General features: G+C 50.6%; 1 protein-coding gene across 1 annotated transcript in view; it reads right to left on the bottom strand.

Annotated features, from left to right (window-relative positions):
* Positions 1–6,910: 6,910 nt before the first annotated feature.
* Positions 6,911–16,832, bottom strand: part of LOC139272784 (mas-related G-protein coupled receptor member A1-like) — a 30,731-nt gene continuing 20,809 nt past the window's right edge. The window contains exon 2 of the mRNA XM_070888896.1: positions 6,911–8,312. Within this exon, the coding sequence (XP_070744997.1) occupies positions 7,263–8,291 (1,029 nt within the window). The 5' untranslated portion in view covers positions 8,292–8,312 and the 3' untranslated portion in view covers positions 6,911–7,262. The remainder of the gene's footprint in view (positions 8,313–16,832) is intronic.

Raw genomic sequence — 16,832 nt, 5'->3', positions numbered from 1 at the left:
GGAGAGTGACAGTGAGAGAGAGACAGAGAGAGAGACAGTGAGAGAGACAGAGAGAGAGACATGGAGAGAGGGAGAGAGACAGTGAGAGAGAGAGGGAGAGAGAGAGAGAGAGACAGAGAGGTTGACATGGAGAGAGGGAGAGAAACATGGAGAGGAGAGAGAGAGACATGGAGAGAGAGAGTGACAGTGAGAGAGAGAGAGAGACATGGAGAGAGAGAGAGGGAGAGTGACAGTGAGAGAGAGAGAGATAGAGAGACATGGAGAGAGAGAGGGAGAGAGACAGAGAGACACGGAAAGAGAGAGCGACAGTGAGAGAGACATGGAGAGAGAGAGAGACAGAGACATGGAGAGAGAGAGAGAGACATGGAGACAGTGAGAGAGAGAAAGATAGAGAGAGAGAGAGTGACAGTGAGAGAGAGAGAGACGTGGAGAGAGGGTGAGCGACAGTGAGAGAGAGTCAGAGAGAGACAGACAGAGAGACAGGGAGCGGGAGGGAGAGACATGGAGACAGGGAGAGAGAGAAAGACAGAGCGAGAGAGAGCACCAGTGAGAGAGAGAGAGACGTGGAGAGAGGGAGAGCGACAGTGAGAGAGAGTCAGAGAGACACAGACAGAGAGACAGGGAGAGGGAGAGAGAGACATGGAGACAGGGAGAGAAAGACAAAGCGAGAGAGAGCGACAGTGAGAGAGAGAGACAGAGAGACAGGGAGAGGGAGAGAGAGACGGAGAGACAGAGAGAGAGACAGGGAGAGACAGAGAGAGAGAGAGAGACAGGCACAGATTGAGGGAGACAGACAGACAGACATCAAGAGAGATAGAGGGATAGAGAGAGGTTGCGAGAGAGAGAGATGGACGGTGAGAGAGTGAGAGAGAGGGACAGGGAGAGAGAGAGAGGGACAGGGAGAGTGAGAGAGACAGAGAAAGAGGGACAGAGAGCGAGAGGAACTGGGAGAAAGATTGTTGAGATAGAGCAACAGAGAGAGAGAGAGAGAGAGACAGTGAGAGAGAGACACAGAGAGAGAGACATAGTGTGAGTTGATGCTGGTTCAATTGTCGATGATAAATCTAGCAGTGATGGATGTTTCTTAACCAAAGGTATTGAGGGAAACGGATTGATTCCTGCCAACATATCGGATGCCAGCGGGAGAATTCGGCACATAACTTTCGGGATCGAAATTGTAAGAATAACGTTCGCAGCGGACTGCGTAAACGGCAACATTTGTTTATTTCCTCGTTGGAAAGAATTTTATTCGAAAGAAATGCAAATAAAATAAAAGGCGTGCCTGATTCTCCCGCCAGCATTTGATGGATAAGGGGCCGATGAGCAGGATAATGTCCGCAGGCCCGTCTGTCACGTCGGCAAGCTGGGATTGGAGAGGGAGCCACAGTGAGATTGTCCGGGATCCCTCAGCCCAGGGCACTCGCTCAACTTCAGGCTTCCCTTGTGTATCTCGCACCTTCTCCTAAAGCAACGTTCCCATGGTCAGCCCAGGGCACCCACTCAACTTCAGGCTTCCCTTGTGTATCTCGCACCTTCTCCTAAAGCACCGTTCCCATGGTCAGCCCAGGGCACTTGCTCAACTTCACCGTCAGACCTGCAAAGTCACCCCGTCCGAATATTGACACCCAATCGTGGCCCGGTAGCATTTCGCCCGCAGTGGGATTGTGTGAACAGTTACTATCCTTTTCTAAACCTTTGGAGACTGTGGGGTCGTAGCTCAGGTCGGCCCTGAACATGTCGCACCTCCCACAGTTTGAACTGTTTTCACTGCCACGGTGGGTGAAGTGGCTTCCTCCATCAAATTCAGCTCCCTGGCAATTTTTCAGGAGTGGGCCAGAAGTCGGTCATGATGGGGGTGGAAGTGCGATGGTGAGCTCACTGGAGGGTGGGGGGAGTGGGGGCGGGACGGAATCTCAGCCGCTGTCAGTCACCAGCGGAGCAGTGACGATGTCATCACGTGTGTGTACCACCAGGTCTCTCCCCTTCAGTTCCAGGGGAATAGTCGCTGCGAGCTCAGCAGAATTCGGTCAGGCAGAGTCAGCGTGGATTTATGAAGGGGAAGTCATGTTTGACAAATTTTCTGGAATTCTTTGAGGATGTAACGAACAGGGTGGATAAAGGGGAACCAGTAGATGTGGTGTATTTGGATTTCCAGAAGGCATTTGACAAGGTGCCACATAAAAGGTTACTGCACAAGATAAAAGTTCCTGGGGTTGGGGGTAATATATCAGCATGGATAGAGGATTGGCTAACTAACAGAGAACAGAGAGTCAGGATAAATGGTTAATTCTCTGGTTGGCAATCAGTAACTTATGGGCTGCCACAGGGATCAGTGCTGGGACCCCAACTATTTACAGTCTATATTAACGACTTAGAAGAAGGGACCGAGTGTAATGTAGCCAAGTTTGATGACGAAAAACAACGTGTGAGGAGGGCACAAAAATTCTGCAAAGGGACATAGACAGGCTAATTGAGTGGGCAAATATTTGGCAGATGCAGCATAATGTTGTAAAGTGTGAGGTCATGCACTTTGGCAGAAAAAAATCAAACAGCAAGTTATTATTTAAATGGAGAAAGATTGCAAAGTGCTGCAGTACAGCGGGACCTGGGGGTACTTGTGCATGAAACACAAAAGGTTAGTATGCAGGTTCAGCAAGTGATCAGGAAGGCCAATGGTATCTTGGTCTTTATTGCAAAGGGGATGGAGTATAAAAGCAGGGATGTCTTGCTACAGTTATACAGGGTATTGGTGAGGCCACACCTGGAATACTGTGTGCAGTTTTGGTTTCCATATTTACGAAAGGATATACTTGCTTTGGAGGCAGTTCAGAGAAGGTTCACTCGGTTGATTCCAGAGATGAGTGGGTTGACTGATGAGGAAAGGTTGAGTAGGTTGGGCCTCTACTCATTGGAATTCAGAAGAATGAGAGGTGATCTTATCGAAACGTATAAGATTACGAGGGGGCTTGACAAGGTGGATGCAGAGAGGATGTTTCCACTGATGGGGGAGACTAGAACTAGAGGGCACGATCTTAGAATAAGGGGCCGCCCATTTAAAACTGAGATGAGGAGAAATTTCTTCTCTCAGAGGGTTGTAAATCTGTGGAATTCGCTGCCTCAGAGAGCTGTGGAAGCTGGGACATTGAATAAATTTAAGACAGAAATAGAGAGTTTCTTAAACGATAAGGGGAAAAGGGGTTATGGGGAGCGGGTGGGGAAGTGGAGCTGAGCCCATGATCGGATCAGCCATGATCTTTTTGAATGAGGGAGGGGCAGTACTGAGGGAGTGCTGCACTGTCGGAGGGGCAGTACTGAGGGAGTACTGCACTGTCGGAGGGGCAGTACTGAGGGAGTACTGCACTGTCGGAGGGGCAGTACTGAGGGAGTGCTGCACTGTCGGAGGGGCAGTACTGAGGGAGTGCTGCACTGTCGGAGGGGCAGTACTGAGGGACCACTGCACTGTCGGAGGGTCAGTATAGAGGGAGCACTGCACTGTCGGAGGGTCAGTACTGAGGGAGCACTGCACTGTCGGAGGGTCAGTGCTGAGGGAGCGCTGCACTGTCGGAGGGGCAGTACTGAGGGAGCACAACACTGTCGGAGGGGCAGTATTGAGGGAGCGCTGCACTGTCGGAGGACCAGTACTGAGGGAGTGCTGCACTGTCGGAGGGGCAGTACTGAGGGAGCGCTGCACTGTCGGAGGGGCAGTACTGAGGGAGCGCTGCACTGTCGGAGGGGCAGTACTGAGGGAGCGCTGCACTGTCGGAGGGGCAGTACTGAGGGAGCGCTGCACTGTCGGAGGGGCAGTACTGAGGGAGCGCTGCACTGTCGGAGGGGCAGTACTGAGGGAGCGCTGCACTGTCGGAGGGTCAGTACTGAGGGAGCGCTGCACTGTCGGAGGGGCAGCACTGAGGGAGTGCCGCACTGTCGGAGGGGCAGTACTGAGGGAGCGCTGCACTGTCGGAGGGGCAGTACTGAGGGAGCGCTGCACTGTCGGAGGGGCAGTACTGAGGGAGCGCTGCACTTTCAGAGGGGCAGTAGTGAGGGAGTGCTGCATTCATGGAGATGCTGTCTTTCAGGATGAGATGTTAAACCTCGCCCCACCTCTCCCCCCCCCCTCCCCCCACCCCCGCAGCTATCCCCTCAGCTGGATGTAAAATATCCCTTGGGTACGATTTTGAAGACGCGCAGGGGGATTTCTGCCCCCTGTCCTGACCCCGATATTTATCCCTCAAACAACACTGTTGGAGAAACAGATGGTCTGGTCATTCTTACACTGCTGCTTGTGGGATTCTGCTGAGAGCAAATGTGCTGCTGCGTTTCCCACATTACAACAGTGACCACACTTCAATACTCCTTCATTGGCTGTGAGGAGCTTGAGAACATCCTGAGCTGGTGAGAGGAGCTTGAGAGATGAGAGATCTTTCGTTCTCATCTGAAACCAATTCCGCTGAAGTAACTTCAAGATCATAACAGATCTGTATCTCTGCGATACATTCACAGCTCCAAATCGTGGAAGGTGGTCAGAACTATACAGGCATGAGGAAATACATTTTGGTCGGGAGTGTAAGGAGGCCACACACTACTTCGGGACCATACATCTAATCTGGGTAGAGGAGCAAGGAGATCTGGGGGAAAGATACACAAATCACTAAAACCAGCAACAAATCTTAATAAGAAAACCGAGCACGAGGCTTCATTTCTAGAGGGAGAGAATTGTACAGGAGAGCAGTTAGGATCAACTTGAATATCACACTGGGAGTTACTGTGTACAGTTCTGGTCTCCATATCACACTGGGAGTTACTATGTACAGTTCTGGTCATATCACATTGGGAGTTACTGTGTACAGTTCTGGTCTTCATATCACACTGGGAGTTACTGTGCACAGTTCTGGTCATATCACATTGGGAGCTACTGTGTACAGTTCTGGTCTCCATATCACACTGGGAGTTACTGTACACAGTTCTGGTCATATCACATTGGGAGTTACTGTGTACAGTTCTGGTCATATCACACTGGGAGTTACTGTGCACAGGTCTGGTCATAGCACACTGGGAGTTACTGTGTACAGTTCTGGTCATATCACACTGGGAGTTACTGTGTACAGTTCTGGTCATATCACACTGGGAGTTACTGTGTACAGTTCTGGTCTTCATATCACACTGGGAGTTACTGTGTACAGTTCTGGTCTTCATATCACACTGGGAGTTACTGTGTACAGTTCTGGTCATCATATCACACTGGGAGTTACTGTGCACAGTTCTGGTCTCCATATCACACTAGGAGTTACTGTGCACAGTTCTGGTCTCCATATCACACTGGGAGTTACTGTGTACAGTTCTGGTCTCCATATCACACTGGGAGTTACTGTGTACAGTTCTGGTCTCCATATCACACTGTGAGTTACTGTGTACAGTTCTCGTCTCCATATCACACTGGGAGTTACTGTGTACAGTTCTGGTCTCCATATCACACTGGGAGTTACTGTACACAGTTCTGGTCATATCACATTGGGAGTTACTGTGTACAGTTCTGGTCATATCACACTGGGAGTTACTGTGCACAGGTCTGGTCATAGCACACTGGGAGTTACTGTGTACAGTTCTGGTCATATCACACTGGGAGTTACTGTGTACAGTTCTGGTCTTCATATCACACTGGGAGTTACTGTGTACAGTTCTGGTCTCCATATCACACTGGGAGTTACTGTGCACAGTTCTGGTCTCCATATCACACTAGGAGTTACTGTGCACAGTTCTGGTCTCCATATCACACTGGGAGTTACTGTGTACAGTTCTGGTCTCCATATCACACTGGGAGTTACTGTGTACAGTTCTGGTCTCCATATCACACTGGGAGTTACTGTGTACAGTTCTGGTCTCCATATCACACTGGGAGTTACTGTGTACAGTTCTGGTCTCCATATCACACTGGGAGTTACTGTGTACAGTTCTGGTCTCCATATCACACTGGGAGTTACTGTGTACAGTTGTGGTCTTCATACCAGGCTCCAAGGATTAGATTATGAGGCGACATGACTCAAAAGCTGGACTTGTATTCCCTGGAATCTAGAATGTTAAGGTGGGGATTAGATTGGGGTTTTATGGATTTTAAAAGGAATTGAGAAGGTTAGAAGGAAGGGGGAGGGGAAGAGGAGGGATGGTAGGAGGGAGAGGGTGAAAGAGGGAAGAAGGGAAGTAGAGAGGAGGGAGGGACGATAGGAGGGAATGAGGGACGGATGAAGAAGGGAGAGTGGGAGGGAAGGAGGGAGGGATGGATAGATGGAAGGAGGGAGGGAGTGAAGGAGAGAAGGAAGTAGGGAGGAAAGGAGGGAGGGAGTGAGGAATAAAGAAGGGAGTGTGGGAGGGAAGGAGTGAGGGAGTGAAGGAGGGAGGGAGGGAGGGAGGAATGAAGAAGGGAGTGTGGGAGGGAAGGAGGGAGGGAAGGATGGATGGAAGGAAGGAGGGAGAGAGTGAAGGAGAGAAGGAAGGAGGGAGGGAGGGATAGAAGGAAGGAGGGAGGGAGGGAGGGAGTGAAGGAGAGAAGGAAGGATGGAAGGAAGGAGGGAGGCAGGAAGGAAGGAAGAAGGGAGTGTGGGAGGGAAGGAGGGAGGGAAGGAAGGAGGGAGGGAGTGAAGGAGAGAAGGAAGGAGGGAAGGAAGGAAGGAGGGAGGGAGTGAAGGAAGGAGGGAGGGAGGGAGAGAAGGAAGCAGGGAGGGAGGGAGGGAGTGAAGGAGAGAAGGAAGGAGGGAAGGAAGGAAGGAGGGAGGCAGGGAGGAATGAAGACGAGAGTGTGGGATTGAAGGAGGGAGGGACTGAAGGAGAGAAGGAAGGAGGGAGGGAGGGAGTGAAGGAGAGAAGGAAGGAGGGAAGGAAGTAAGGAGGGAGGCAGGGAGGAATGAAGATGGGAGTGTGGGATGGAAGGAGGGAGGGAGTGAAGGAGAGAAGGAAGGAGGGAGGGAGGAATGAAGATGGGAGCGTGGGATGAAAGGAGAGAGGGAGTGAAGGAGAGAAGGAAGGAGGGAGGGAGGGAGTGAAGGAGAGAAGGAAGGAGGGAGGCAAGGAGGAATGAAGATGGGAGTGTGGGTTGGAAGGAGGGAGGGAGTGAAGGAGGGTGGGAGAGAAGGAGTGAGGGAGAGAAGGAGGGAGGGTGTGAAGGAGGCAAGGAGGGAGGGAGTGAAGGAAGCAGGGAGAGAAGGAGGGAGTGAGGGAGAGAAGGAAGTAGGGAGAGAAGCAGGGAAGGAGTGAGGGAGAGAAGAAGGGGCTCAGCCCACGTCCTGTGAGCCGGTGGCGATTAGCGAGCTTTTCCTGCCCCCCCCCCGCGCGCTGGGCTCTGGCTCTGGCCCGCGGGAGGACAGGCCCGCCTCCTCGCTGTAGCGGCGCTCGAAGATGCTGGGCAGCGACTCACGGAACTTGATCTTCAGCTCGCTGCTGATGAAGATGTAGACCAGGGGGATGACGCAGCTCTTGACGTGCAGCAGGCAGACCGAGTAGTAGGCCACGTAGAAGCCCAGCGTGCACAGGGCGGGCCGGCCGGCCAACAGGGCCCGGTAGTGCAGGAAGACAAAGGCGTGGTACGGCACCCAGCACAGCAGGAAGATGACCGCGTTGAGGGTGATGGCGCGGAAGAGCTTGGTGGACTTGCGGGACGGGTGCTCGGGCCGGCACAGGATGAAGGCGTTGCTCAGGCAGAAGACCAGGAAGGGCGCCAGGAAGGCCAGGCTGAACTCCAGTATGATCAGGGCGTCCCTGGTGGGGACCGCACCCTGCCGACGGGCCCCCTCCAGCCCGCGGACGCCCCAGTACAGCACGCCCAGGCTCAGCGACAGGCCCCAGATCGCCCAGGAGGCCACCACGGCCGACTGCTTGGTCCGGCACATGCGCCACCACACCGGGAAGGCCACCGAGAAGAAGCGCTCCACGCTGATCCAGGTCAGCAGGAAGGCACTGGCGGCGTTGCAGGCCACGATAAGGCTGCGGAAGGCCAGCAGGGCCTGGTTGGCAGAGTTCACCCTGGCGAGGATGCAGAGGGTGTGCACGCCCTGGAAGAACAGGAAGAGGAAGTCGGAGGTCAGCAGGTTGAGCACGTACACCACGAAGCGGTTCTTCCGCTTCAGCTTGCAGCCCAGCACCCAGAGGGCCAGGCCGTTGAGCGGGGTCCCCACCACCACTGTCAGCAGTAGCAGGGCGGAGATGATGTGGAAGTGGCGGCGATACGACGGCCCGTCGGTCCAGCTCCCGTTGCCCTGGGACGCGTTGAGCGCCGACTGCACCGAGCAAAACGGCAGCGTCATGATTGGTCCTCGCCCAGCGACCTGCGGGAGGGGGTTAGAGAGGGACACACAGTCACATTATGGTCTACAGGGCTGTAGTCACACCCGCCCTCCCGTATGGCTCAGAGACGTGGACCGCGTACAGCAGACACCTCAAGTCGCTGGAGAAATACCACCAGCGATGTCTCCGCAAGATCCTGCAAATCCCTCTGAGAGGACAGACGCACCAACGTTAGCGTCCTCGTGCAGGCCAACATCCCCAGCATGGAAGTACTGACCACACTTGATCAGCTCCACTGGGCAGGCCACATAGTTCGCATGCCCCAGACACGAGACTCCCAAAGCAAGCGCTCTACTCGGAACTCGTCCACGGCATACGAGCCAAAGGTGGGCAGAGGAAACGTTACAAGGACACACTCAAAGCCTCCCTGATAAAGTGCAACATCCCCACCGACACCTGGGAGACCCTGGTCATAGACCAGTCTGCCCTAAGTGGAGGAAGTGTATTCGGGAGGGCACTGAGCACCTCGAGTCTCGTCGCTGAGAGCGCGCAGAGATCAAGCGCAGACAGCGGAAGGAGCGTGCGGCAAACCAGTTCCACCCTCCCCTCCCCTCAACCACTGTCTGTCCCACCTGTGACAGGGACTGTGGTTCTCGTATTGGACTGTTCAGCCACCTAAGGGCTCATGCTAAGAGTGGAAGCAAGTCTTCCTCGATTCCGAGGGACTGCCTATGTTGATGATGATAGATTGAGGGATTAAGGACGTATGAAACAGAGGCAGCCACAGCAACAACTTGAATTTACATAGAACCATCGAAATTTCCAGCACGGAAGGAGGCCATTTCGGCCCATCGTGTCCGTGCCGGCCAACCAAAATCTACCCAGCCGAATCCCACTTTCCAGCTCTGGGTCCGTAGTCCTGTAGGTTACGGCACTTCATGCAAATCCCTCCATGGCCCTCGCCCCTCCCTATCTCTGTAATCTCCTCCAGCCCCACAAATCCCCCCGAGATGTCTGCGCTCCTCTAATTCTGCCCTCCTGACCATCCCTGATTATAACTGCTCGACTATCAGTGGCCGTGCCTTCAGCTGCCTGGGCCCCAAGCTCTGGAACTCCCTCCATAAACCTCTCCGCCTCTCTACCTCTCTTTCATAGAATCATAGAAATTTACAGGACGGAAGGAGGCCATTTCGGCCCATCGTGTCCGTGCCGGCCGACCAAGAGCTACCCAGCCTAATCCCACTTTCCAGCTCTGGGTCCGTAGCCCTGTAGGTTACAGCACTTCAGGTGCACATCCAAGTACTGTTTAAATGTGGTGAGGGTTTCTGCCTCTACCACCCTTTCAGGCAGTGAGTTCCGCCCCAGACCCCCACCACCCTCTGGGTGAAGACATTTCCCCTCAAATCCCCTCTAAACCTCCCCCAATTACTTTAAATCTATGCCCCCTGGTTGTTGACCCCTCTACCGAGGGAAACAGGCCCTTCCTATCCACTCTATCCAGACCCCTCATAATTTTATACACCTCAATCAGGTCTCCCCTCAGCCTCCTCTGTTCGAAGGAAAACAACCCCAGCCTATCCAATCTTTCCTCATCGCCAAAATACTCCAGTCCAGGCAACATCCTCGTAAATCTCCTCTGTACCCTCTCCAGTGCAATCACATCCTTCCTGTAATGTGCTGACCAGAACTGCACGCAGTACTCCAGCTGTGGCCTAACCAGTGTTTTATACAGTTCAAGCATAATCTCCCTGCTCTTGTATTCTATGCCTCGGCTAATAAAGGCAAGTATTCTGTATGTCTTCTTAATTACTTTATCTACCTGGCCTGCTATCTTCAAGGTTCTGTGGGTCCTTTGTTCCTCTACACTTTTCAGTTTTGTACCATTTAATGTGTTGTGAGGAGGATGCTAAGAGGCTGCAGGGTGACTTGGACAGGTTAGATGAGTGGGCAAATGCATGGCAGATGCAGTATAATGTGGATAAATGTGAGATTATCCAGTTTGGTGGCAAAAACACGAAGGCAGAATATTATCAGAATGGCGGCAGCTTAGGAAAAGGGGAGGTGCAACGAGACCTGGATGTCATGGTGCACCTGGGCAGGACCGGAACCAATGTCCGAGGGGGAGTGTTTGCTAGTGCTGTTGGGGAGGAGTTAAACTAATATTGCAGGGGGATGGGAACCGATGCAGGGAGACAGAGGGAGACAAAAATGAGGCAAAAGCAAAAGACAGAAAGGAGATGAGGAAAAGTGGAGGGCAGAGAAACCCAAGGCAAAGAACAAAAAGGGCCACTGTACAGCAAAATTCTAAAAGGACAAAGGATGTTAAAAAAGCAAGCCTGAAAGCTTTGTGTCTTAATGCAAGGAGTATCCGCATTAAGGTGGATGAATTAACTGTGCAAATAGATGTTAACAAATATGATGTGATTGGGATTACGGAGACGTGGCTCCAGGATGATCAAGTTTGGGAACTCAACATCCAGGGGTATTCAACATTCAGGAAGGATAGAATAAAAGGAAAAGGAGGTGGGGTAGCATTGCTGGTTAAAGAGGAGATTAATGCAATAGTTAGGAAAGACATTAGCTTGGATGATGTGGAATCTATATGGGTAGAGCTGCAGAACACTAAAAGGCAAAAAACGTTAGTGGGAGTTGTGTACAGACCTCCAAACAGTAGTAGTGATGTTGGGGAGGGCATCAAACAGGAAATTAGGAGTGCATGCAATAAAGGTGCAGCAGTTATAATGGGTGACTTTAATATGCACATAGATTGGGCGAGCCAAACTGGAAGCAATACGGTGGAGGAGGATTTCCTGGAGTGCATAAGGGATGGTTTTCTAGACCAACATGTCGAGGAACCAACTCGGGGGGAGGCCATCTTAGACTGGGTGTTGTGTAATGAGAGAGGATTAATTAGCAATCTCATTGTGCGAGGCCCCTTGGGGAAGAGTGACCATAATATGGTGGAATTCTGCATTAGGATGGAGAATGAAACAGTTAATTCAGAGACCATGGTCCAGAACTTAAAGAAGGGTAACTTTGAAGGTATGAGGCGTGAATTGGCTAAGATAGATTGGCGAATGATACTTAAGGGGTTGACTGTGGATGGGCAATGGCAGACATTTAGAGACCGCATGGATGAATTACAACAATTGTACATTCCTGTCTGGCGTAAAAATAAAAAAGGGAAGGGGGCTCAACCGTGGCTATCTAGGGAAATCAGGGATAGTATTAAAGCCAAGGAAGTGGCATACAAATTGGCCAGAAATAGCAGCGAACCTGGGGACTGGGAGAAATTTAGAACTCAGCAGAGGAGGACAAAGGGTTTGATTAGGGCAGGGAAAATGGAGTACGAGAAGAAGCTTGCAGGGAACATTAAGGCGGATTGCAAAAGTTTCTATAGGTATGTAAAGAGAAAAAGGTTAGTAAAGACAAACGTAGGTCCCCTGCAGTCAGAATCAGGGGAAGTCATAACGGGGAACAAAGAAATGGCAGACCAATTGAACAAGTACTTTGGTTCAGTATTCACTAAGGAGGACACAAACAACCTTCCGGATTTAAAGGGGTCAGAGGGTCTAGTAAGGAGGAGGAACTGAAGGAAATCTTTATTAGTCGGGAAATTGTGTTGGGGAAATTGATGGGATTGAAGGCCGATAAATCCCCAGGGCCTGATGGACTGCATCCCAGAGTACTTAAGGAGGTGGCCTTGGAAATAGCGGATGATTGACAGTCATTTTCCAACATTCCATTGACTCTGGATCAGTTCCTATCGAGTGGAGGGTAGCCAATGTAACCCCACTTTTTAAAAAAGGAGGGAGAGAGAAAACAGGGAATTATAGACCGGTCAGCCTGACATCGGTAGTGGGTAAAATGATGGAATCAATTATTAAGGATATCATAGCAGCGCATTTGGAAAATGGTGACATGATAGGTCCAAGTCAGCATGGATTTGTGAAAGGGAGATCATGCTTGACAAATCTTCTGGAATTTTTTGAGGATGTTTCCAGTAAAGTGGACAAAGAAGAACCAGTTGATGTGGTATATTTGGACTTTCAGAAGGCTTTCGACAAGGTCCCACACAGGAGATTAATGAGCAAAGTTAAAGCACATGGGATTGGGGGTAGTGTGCTGATGTGGATTTAGAACTGGTTGTCAGACAGGAAGCAAAGAGTAGGAGTAAATGGGTACTTTTCAGAATGGCAGGCAGTGACTAGTGGGGTACCGCAAGGTTCTGTGCTGGGGCCCCAGCTGTTTACATTGTACATTAATGATTTAGACGAGGGGATTAAATGTAGTATCTCCGAATTTGCGGATGACACTAAGTTGGATGGCAGTGTGAGCTGCGAGGAGGATGCTATGAGGCTGCAGAGTGACTTGGATAGGTTAGGTGAGTGGGCAAATGCGTGGCAGATGAAGTATAATGTGGATAAATGTGAGGTTATCCACTTTGGTGGTAAAAACAGAGAGACAGACTATTATCTGAATGGTGACAGATTAGGAAAAGGGAAGGTGCAACGAGACCTGGGTGTCATGGTACATCAGTCATTGAAGGTTGGCATGCAGGTACAGCAGGCGGTTAAGAAAGCAAATGGTATGTTGGCCTTCATAGCGAGGGGATTTGAGTACAGGGGCAGGGAGGTGTTGCTACAGTTGTACAGGGCCTTGGTGAGGCCACACCTGGAGTATTGTGTACAGTTTTGGTCTCCTAACTTGAGGAAGGACATTCTTGCTATTGAGGGCGTGCAGCGAAGATTCACCAGACTGATTCCCGGGATGGTGGGACTGACCTATCAAGAAAGACTGGATCAACTGGGCTTGTATTCACTGGAGTTCAGAAGAGTGAGAGGGGACCTCATAGAAACGTTTAAAATTCTGACAGGTTTCGACAGGTTGGATGCAGGAAGAATGTTCCCAATGTTGGGGAAGTCTAGAACCAGGGGTCACAGTCTGAGGATAAGGGGTAAGCCATTTAGGACCGAGATGAGGAGAAACATCTTCACCCAGAGAGTGGTGAACCTGTGGAATTCTCTACCACAGAAAGTAGTTGAGGCCAATTCACTAAATATATTCAAAAGGGAGTTAGATGAAGTCCTTACTACTCGGGGGATCATAGAAACATAGAAACATAGAAACATAGAAAATAGGTGCAGGAGTAGGCCATTCGGCCCTTCTAGCCTGCACCGCCATTCAATGAGTTCATGGCTGAACATTCAACTTCAGTACCCCATTCCTGCTTTCTCGCCATACCCCTTGATCCCCCTAGTAGTAAGGAACCATCTAACTCCTTTTTGAATATATTTAGTGAATTGGCCTCAACAACTTTCTGTGGTAGAGAATTCCACAGGTTCACCACTCTCTGGGTGAAGAAGTTCCTCCGCATCTCGGTCCTAAATGGCTTACCCCTTATCCTTAGACTGTGACCTCTGGTTCTGGACTTCCCCAACATTGGGAACATTCTTCCTGCATCTAACCTGTCTAACCCCGTCAGAATTTTAAATGTTTCTATGAGGTCCCCTCTCATTCTTCTGAACTCCAGTGAATACAAGCCCAGTTGATCCAGTCTTTCTTGATAGGTCAGTCCCGCCATCCCGGGAATCAGTCTAGTGAACCTTCGCTGCACTCCCTCAATAGCAAGAATGTCCTCCTCAGGTTAGGAGACCAAAACTGTACACAGTACTCCAGGTGTGGCCTCACCAATGCCCTGTACAACTGTAGCAACACCTCCCTGCCCCTGTACTCAAATCCCCTTGCTATGAAGGCCAACATGCCATTTGCTTTCTTAACCGCCTGCTGCACCTGCATGCCAACCTTCAATGACAAGGGGTATGGCATGAAAGCAGGAAGGGGGTACTGAAGTTTCATGTTCAGCCATGAACTCATTGAATGGCGGTGCAGGCTAGAAGGGCTGAATGGCCTGCTCCTGCACCTATTTTCTATGTTTCTATGTTTTTACATCAGTCATTGAAAGTTGGCATGCTGGTACAGCAGGCGATGAAGAAGGCAAATGGTATGTTGGCCTTCAGAGCTCGGGGATTTGAGTATAGGAGCAGGGAGTTCTTACTGCAGTTGTACAGGTCCTTAGTGAGGCCACACCTGGAATATTGTGTTCAGTTTTGGTCTCCTAATCTGATGAAGGACATTCTTGCTATTGAGGGAGTGCAGCGAAGGTTCAGCAGACTGATTCCCGGGATGGCTGGACTGACATATGAGGAGAGACTGGATCGACTGGGCCTGTATTCACTGGAGTTTAGAAGGATGAGAGGGGATCTCATAGAAACATATAAAATTCTGATGGGACTGGACAGGTCAGATGCAGGAAGAATGTTCCCGATGTTGGGGAAGTCCAGAACCAGGGGACACAGTCTACGGATAAGAGATAGGCCATTTAGGACTGAGATGAGGAGAAACTTCTTCACTCAGAGAGTTGTTAACCTATGGAATTCTCTATCGCAGAGAGTTGTTGAGGCCAGTTCATTGGATATATTCAAGAGTGAGTTAGATATGGCCCTTACAGCGAAAGGGATCAAGGGGTATGGAGAGAAAGCAGGAAAGGGGTACTGAGGTGAATGATCAGCCATGATCTTATTGAATGGTGGTGCAGGCTCGAAGGGCTGAATGGCCTACTCCTGCACCTATTTTCTATGTTTCTATGTTTCCTTGTTAGCCCTCCCCAAATACATTAGCTCACACTTCTCCGAATTGAATTCCATTTGCCACTGTTCTGCCCACCTGAGCAGTTCATTGATATCTTTCTGCATTATCAACCACACAGCCAATTTTAGTGACATCTGCAAAGTTGTATTTATATCGCGCCTTTAACATCCCAAGGTGTATCACAGGAGTTTTATGATAAAAATTTGACACCGAGGCACATAAGTAGAAAGTAGCGCAAGTGACCAAAAGCTTGGTCAAATAGGAAGTTTTTAAAGAACGTCTTGAAGGAGGAAAGAGTTGCCAGGATGTTGCCTGGGCTGGAGAATTTTAGCTATGAGGAAAGATTGGATAGGCTGGTGTTATTTTCTTTGGATCAGAGGAGGCTGAGGTGTATTGAGGTGTATCAAATTATGCTTGGCCTGGATCAAATGGATAGGAAGTACATAAGAACATAAGAAATAGGAGCAGGAGTAGGCCATTTGGCCCCTCGAGCCTGCTCCGCCATTTAATATCATGGCTGATCTCATCATGGGCTCAGCTCCACTTCCCCGCCCGCTCCCCATAACCCTTGACTCCCTTATCATTCAAAGATCTGTCTATCTCCACCTTAAATTGTCATGTTTGTAACCTTCACATAACTGTAACAACACTACACAGTATACACCTGTGTAATGCACACCTTGACCACAGTGGGTGAACTTGTGGGAGACACTCCTCACCTGGTCATCCAGGTATATAAAGGGAGGTCCCACGCAGGGTCATCACTTCTTGGTCCTGGGAATAAAGGTTCAGGTCACAGACTGACCTTGTCTGCAGTACATGCCTCGTGTGATTCAATAGCAAGGTGTAAGCTCACTACAGTTGGCGACAAGAAACGGGAATCAACGACTCACGAGAATGGCCACCGGTAGCACAGAGGAATGGTAATGTGTTGGTGATGACTGTGACGACTTCGTTGAGAGGCTCCAGCAGAGCTTCGTCACGAAGGACTGGCTGGGAGAGGAAGTGGCTGGCAAGCGGAGGGCGCATCTACTGACCAGCTGTGGATCTAAGACGTACGCGCTGATGAAAGATCTGCTCGCACCCGAGAAGCCGGCGGACAAGTCCTTTGAAGAGCTCAGCACTCTGATCGGTGAGCACCTCAAACTGGTGAGCAGTATACACATGGCCCGGCACCGGTTCTACACACACCGGCGTCGGGAGGGACAAAGCATATCGGTCTTCGTTGCGGACCTTCGGCGTTTGGCCAGCCTCTGTAAGTTCACAGATGCCTGCAGGGGGGAGATGTTAAGGGATTTCTTCATTGAGGGCATTGGTCATGCCGGGATTTTCAGGAAGCTTATTGAGACCAAGGGCTTGACTTTGGAAAGGGCAACGTTGATAGCTCAGACCTTCGTGGCAGGGGAAGAGGAGACCAAGATAATTTACACGCGCAGCCCTGGTTCCAACGTGGCAATGGACCAGGGAGTTAACATTGTAAACGCGACTCAGAACCCCGCAGGCAGGCAAGGGCAATTCGACACCGCCCAGGCAGCAACAGACTCTAGGGTGGACCAGCAACAGAGACAATGGCAGGGGGATCGGCAATTCACACCATCACAAGGGACAATGTGTCCCGGGATGGGACCATTGACACTCAGCAACAGAGTGCTCAGGAGTAATCAAAGAGACAATCAGAGAGGAATGCCTGTTAACAGTTCCTTTGTTCACAACAATCTCAGCTCATGCTGGAGGTGCGGTGGCAGACATATTTCGAAAACCTGTAGGTTTCAACAATTTATCTATAGAAACTGTAACTTCAGTGGACATCTGGCCAGAATGTGCAGAAAACCTGTAGCGAAGCTAGTTTACGAGGCCGTAGAACCAGACAAGAGGTCTGCAAGGCAGGGTGATGCTTGGGGCAAAGCTAT

Source organism: Pristiophorus japonicus, chromosome 9 (assembly GCF_044704955.1).
Source record: "Pristiophorus japonicus isolate sPriJap1 chromosome 9, sPriJap1.hap1, whole genome shotgun sequence".
Lineage (NCBI taxonomy): Eukaryota > Metazoa > Chordata > Chondrichthyes > Pristiophoridae > Pristiophorus > Pristiophorus japonicus.
The sequence above is the reverse complement of the archived record's forward strand: the minus strand, read 5'-3'. Positions and strand labels throughout refer to the sequence as shown.